The following is a 6,000-nucleotide window of genomic DNA, read 5'->3' on the forward strand; positions in this document are numbered from 1 at the left end:
CAGAGCATAATCTCCCACGGGCCCAGGCAGTCAGGCAGAATTTGTCACTCAGCACCCAAAGGAGCAGGTGGATTGGAGATGAGCCATCCTGTAATTTACAAATTTGACACTCTTGTTTCTACTTTCTAAGTTTGCTTCTTTTTACCGTCTTGATCTTCCTTGATCAGCAGTCAATTGAAGCCACTCAAGTGTGAACAGTTGTAAGCAATTTGCATTTAGACAACTGATTTTACAGTCTTGGGTTCTGCAGCAATTGCAGCAGTAACAACTGGGACAGTTGGGTCAGACTTCTGTGAAATCCCGGTTGCTGCAAGTGAAACTGATTAGTGCTGGATTAATGTGCCAACAGGTGCCAGTGTGGGAGGAAGCTGCAGAGGCTTAGCGATGTGAGGGGCAGCCACATTTGGAGGCAATGGCCACTTCAAACAACAGGAAATTATCTTGGAGTTTTCAACTGGTTTTAATCTGGGATACGGATATTAAAGGTACAATTAACTTGAACATTATAATAGCAAGCTCCAGTAACATTTCACTTGTATCCATCTATCTAGATGAAAAACACCATGATACTTCCCCGGACAACTCCATGCCAGTAAGGAGGGATTGCAATAGCGTGCTGTAACTGATATACCACAATGTAAATACCTGTGATTTTTTTTTACTTTCTAAAATGATTGTTTTGACTAATTGTTAAAGTATCACAAAAAAGGAACTTTCAAAAAGAAACAGGTATTGCACATTGGTTCCTCGTAGAAAATTGCTTCCTTGCCTTAAAAGGACAGCCTGCCAATTGTGGATCTCAGTGCAGGAGTCTAGGAAGAGATCTGGTTATTGTAAGAATTGGCATAAGGGAAGGCTGCATTCTGGTATGTAGTTCAATTGTAATATAACCCACTCTCTGGAAAAGCCTACCAGACTAACAATGTACAAAAACTTCAGCAGGGTTTGACTTTTTGTATATGCTGCTTTCATTACACAATGTGTATCCCAGCAGACTCACAGTCATCAAGAAATGCCCAAGTCTGTTTAATATTTAATCACAGTAACGTTTATGTGTGTTTTGTCCATTTTTAGGTATTTAACAATGGTCAGCCAAAGCAATAAGGCATTGTGAAATTAATGACATCTTCAAACAATACCCATGCGCTCAAATCCATGAGTAAGTTGCCTTTTTTTAAAAAAAATTTTGTGAGTGTACTAAAGGGTTAAAATTATGTACAAAGAAAACATATTTACAAATGTTTTCCCAAATTAAATTGCCATGGTTCTGCTCAACACCAACCTCCTTTAATTGCTACTGTAATTTTAAACAAAACAGGTATTACTAGTTAGTTTTCCAATAGTACAGAAAACAAGACATTCAGAGATGTGGGATAGGAATATTACTTACAGAGTCTCATCGTTTTTAAACTCCAGCTCCCCATATGTGTCTTCAAAGTCCTCGCCGCCCCCTTTTGCCGTTCCTTCTATCGTCCGATAGGGAACGATGACTGTCCCACGTGCCCCAGATGTTCTCAGCACTTTCACTTCCATCACTCCGATACTCTCACTGACGTGGACAACGTCACACTCAAATGTAAAGATACCTGCGTGGTCATCATCTAGAATAGTCACAGTGGCAACAAGTGGGGAAACAATCAAAGCTTTCGGGTACGGCACACTGTTTGGCTCCAGCGCATCTTCTAATTCCATCACTCTGAGGTTGTTAAGCCGCACAAAGAAATGCTCATCTTCCTCAAAGATGTCATCATCGATGATGCCAACTGTGATTTCTTTCTGTGTTTCACCTGCCTTGAAGACCAGGGTCCCTTCGCTAAACTCATAATCGGCACCAGCGTTGGCTGAGCCGTCCTCGGTCTTGTAGTCCACAGTCACCGTGTTGGAGATGTCCCCGCCTTTGCGGACCACGGTCAGTGACACCGCACCGCAGTTCTCCAGGCACTGGTAAGCAGATGGCTCGAAGAAAATGCGGGAGCAAAGATCTTCAGGAGTGTCCAGTCTCACCTCAAGGATGCTATTGCTTCTTTTGGCTTGCTCGGACACGTGCTTCTTCAGGATATTGCCTGCGCCAGTCATCATCCTGGTGGCTTGGATGCGATAGAAGGCCCTGCTTTTCTGCTGGTGGGAAAGAGCGTAGTAGTTCGCCATTTCTACCAGCTGATCGAGTTCCTTCTCAGGATGTTTTTGCTTCAGGTCTTTGAGGATGCGGATCATCTCTTTGCGGGATTCATCCACTTCTTTCCCTTCCAAGGCCGTCAATGTCCCATCCACGAAGTGGGAGTTCACCAGCTTGCCGTCCATCTCAATGCCTTTGGGGTGTTCACCTTCGGTCTCGATGATGAGGCCCCGGTTCTTGTTGGTGCGATACTTCTTCTGCACATACTTGTAGAAAAGGAGTCTGCGGTCAGCGATCCAGGCGAGTGTGACGCAGATGGGGAAGAACAAAAAGGTGACCAGCCCTTCCCACACCTGTACGATGCCGGGTGAAAAGACGGCAAGGATCATGTACAGCCAGATGTAGGCAAAAATGCTCCAAGCAGCTGTGACAAAAAAAACACGCAGGTGCTTGATCTTCCTGGTCTCGCCATCGGGAATGGAATATACGCAGATGGCAATAATGACAAACATATTAAAAGCTGCACTGCCCACAATGGTACCAGGACCAAGCTCACCAGATTTAAACCCATGGCCACAAACTTCAACGAGTGAGAGCATGATTTCTGGAGCGGATGACCCCAAAGCCATAAGCGTTAAGTTGGACACAGTGTCATTCCAAACTCGTACCACAGTCGTGTTTGTCTCTCCATTGGGTTTGTTGATGGTAATTTCTTTCTCTTGCGAGGTAATCACTTCTATAGATGCCATAAAGCGGTCTGCTACAATGGAAACTCCCAAAAACATGTAGATCATTGCCACAAAGTAAACAATAACTCTAGCAATTTTATCTCCAAGGGATGGATCTTCTGGGTACCATATTGGCAAAATAACTCCCTCCTTACATTCATAGTTGCCCATGCAGGAGTTATTTTGCTTTGGAGAACTTGCAGGTCCAGGTGTTTCTGCATCCACAGAAGGTGGGTGCATTAACAACATCACTGATACAAAGCCCACGAGGCAAAATGACATGAACGTCTGCAATCCAAACCACGCCATGCAAGCAGGTTCACTCTCGACGTCCCCTGCAAATCGGATCAATTTTCAGAGCTAAAGGGTCTTCACTGCTGTATCTGAAAAACATTTTGAAAAGAAAATGCCAGTGTTAGTCGACAGAGCACAGCTGCAACTTTCAAGAAAGAAGGTGCTCTCCACAATCAGCTTTTCATTTCTTTTTTCACAAAATCTGATACAACAGGACTTAGCAAGGAGATGTGCAATAACAACCCACAGGCCACTTGCCCAAGTGCGGTGGGACATGGTACCTTGGTATTCTCCCAAGCTGTGTGTCAGGAAGTGGAGCCATGGCATTACCAGCATGTGATTTCGCCCACGGACCAAAAAGAGATCAGGTATTTCTCATGCACAAGCAGTAAAACATCAGGTTCAATCACTTTAGGACTATCAAAGTAGCATGAATAGAAACTGGGGGAATGTAATTATTTAAGAAATTTAGACCAAGATTAGGCATTGGCCTCTCAGATTAGCTCTGTTACTCTGTATGGTGCCTGCTCTGTTACCCAAGCAAATGAACAGAATTCCAAACCGATCCCAACCACAACTTTCCAGAATGTAGAAATGGTCAGGTCGACGGACCTCCACGTATCTTAAATTTTTGAACCCATCAGTAGCTAGGGGCCACAGATATTCTCTTAACCAGGTGAAGTCTGAATTCTTCAGCAATTACAAGGGAACCTGGGAAGAGCAGCAGAAGCTAGCATGCTGCTCACATACATTGAACTGGAATTGGAGAAGACTCCATGGCATATTTGCCACTCTGTTGAAAAAGGCAGATTAGCCAGAATGCCTTCTGGTTAGCAAACTTACAATTTGACACAAAGTGCTTGCAAGCAAATGTTATCCACTATTTCATCACCCTGATGGTGATACTACAGAAGTTAATAAATCATTGCCTAATTCATTAATATTGTAATGTTACCAGCAGTGCTAGTTCAGCCCTGGTTCCTTTACACTTTTGCTAGCCATGACTGGACTGGGAATTCACCTTCGGCCAAGAGGTTAGTTGTAAGACTGCTCACGCTGGAGGTGCTGAACTCCTCACTCCTCCCACCTGAGCCGCAGCGCCCGCTCCCACAAAGCCACTTCCAAAAACACATGGGCAACAGGTACTAGGAGCACCATCTTTCCAACTGGCTGCCCCAGACAAACTGCTCCGTTTGTGTCGGCAGGTCAGATTCCAGGAAGCGCTGTCCCTACCCCATCAACTCAAACAATTTGTGAAGCGGCTCAACAGCACCTTCTCATGGGTAACTTACCACGGCCAGCAATGCCTCCATTACAAAATATTGTGTAAAACTCATTATAACTATGATTTCTTATCCACAGGTCAGGACTATGAGTCTTGTTACCTGTTGGAGCTGCATCAGATTTACAACTCAAGATCACATACAGCATAGGGTCACGGCGGTGGTCAGTGTCCCACCCTCACGCGGGGGAATCCATGCAAAAGCCATCCGAGACGTGACTACTCAGAGCAACAATATTGCGGGAATGGGATAAAAACAAGGGGGCCTGCGCCATATAGCATCAAATCACCCAGGCTGCCACTAACTGGATTTGGGGGGGGGGAGGGGGCATCAACAGTCAAAGACCTCAATCACCAGTTGATTCCTTGTCAAAAACCACAAACTCAAACAACACACAAAACATTGGAGGAACGCAGCAGGTCGGGCAGCATCTAAGGAGGGGAACGGTCGGTCGACGTTTCACGAATTGAAAATTAGATTTTAAGGGGCGACTAGCGTGAAATCAAAATCATTTTTAAAAATAACTTAAAAGATGAGGCTGAGGCGAGCCGGAATGTCGCAGGTGAGAAGCCGCTTTGGAATGGGCTGAATGGTGCTCTGTAAACAGTGAAGTAAACCGCCCCGGACATCATCTTCATTAACTAACAGCAAGAGACGCACATGGCCCGTGGGCAACTTTGGATTCAGACGGTCGCGTACACACGACAACAACGTGTGCCACTGCTGGGGCTTCCTGCAGGATTCCCGTTTACTCTGCTGATGGTCAACAAGAAGGCTCGGGCTGCCCGGGCGCCTGTCGAGGGTTGTCAGCGGGTTGTGACTGCAGTTCCTGCCGCCTTGGCCGGAGGAGGGTACGAAGTCCCCAAGCAGCCCCCTCGGCGTCCTCGAACCGCCTCCCTTTCCCGAAGGCAAGTGCTTGCCCTATTTAGGGAAGACCGTGGCGCAGTCGCTAAATTTGACCGAGGTAAACAAGGGCTCAGCAGAAATGAATGAACGCGACAGCTGTCAGCCTGTCAAGGTGCACCCGGAATGCAATGAGTATAAATACCCCCACACATAACGTACATCAACCGCTTAATCAATCCCAGCACTACTGCAGAGCAAATGTTTTGCAGAAACCCACTGATTTGCAAAGTACAATAGTTATTTGTACGTGTGTGGCTCCAAGCAAGACAGGTTTTCCCAGTTTGCATTAAATGCAGTTGGGGAGAGGGTAGAGGGGGGGTGAGAGATAGAGTCGGGGTCTTATTTAAAAAAAACACTGCGACCAATCGGAAAAGCGGAAGATTTTGCAAGCTTAACAAAACCGGGATTGAGGGGGGAATGAAACTGAATGTGTGTGTGTGTGATGGGGTGAAAAAATAGGTGTCTCATCAACGAAGAATGCTGTTATTTTTATGTCTTCTGGAGAAAACGGGTGTTTTCCATAAATTCTTTAAAAAACGATTAGCATGAATTCTGCGCTCTTAATGCGACCCAGGCGTCAAATACGGCTGGGGTTAAAACACATTGCGCTCCCTGAACGTGTTATATAATCCACGCTGTGCCTTTAAATAAAATCATTGCAATAAAAGATGTG

At 45.5% G+C, this 6,000-nt stretch overlaps 1 protein-coding gene across 28 annotated transcripts in view; it reads right to left on the bottom strand.

The window, feature by feature from the left end:
- The window catches only part of slc8a3 (solute carrier family 8 member 3), a 485,451-nt gene extending 482,278 nt beyond the window's left edge, over window positions 1–3,173 (bottom strand). For 12 of the 28 annotated variants that reach the window (XM_059954684.1, XM_059954709.1, XM_059954854.1 and 9 more), the window contains exon 1: window positions 1,391–3,021. In XM_059954684.1, the coding sequence (XP_059810667.1) occupies window positions 1,391–3,015 (1,625 nt within the window). In that variant the 5' untranslated portion in view covers window positions 3,016–3,021. Of the gene's footprint in view, window positions 1–1,390 lie in introns of all 28 variants that reach the window. The other 16 variants (XM_059954817.1, XM_059954736.1, XM_059954838.1 and 13 more) reach the window with 3 other exon arrangements.
- Window positions 3,174–6,000: the final 2,827 nt, after the last annotated feature.

The sequence above is a fragment of the Hypanus sabinus genome, chromosome 2 (assembly GCF_030144855.1).
Source record: "Hypanus sabinus isolate sHypSab1 chromosome 2, sHypSab1.hap1, whole genome shotgun sequence".
In the NCBI taxonomy this organism is placed as follows: Eukaryota; Metazoa; Chordata; class Chondrichthyes; order Myliobatiformes; family Dasyatidae; genus Hypanus; species Hypanus sabinus.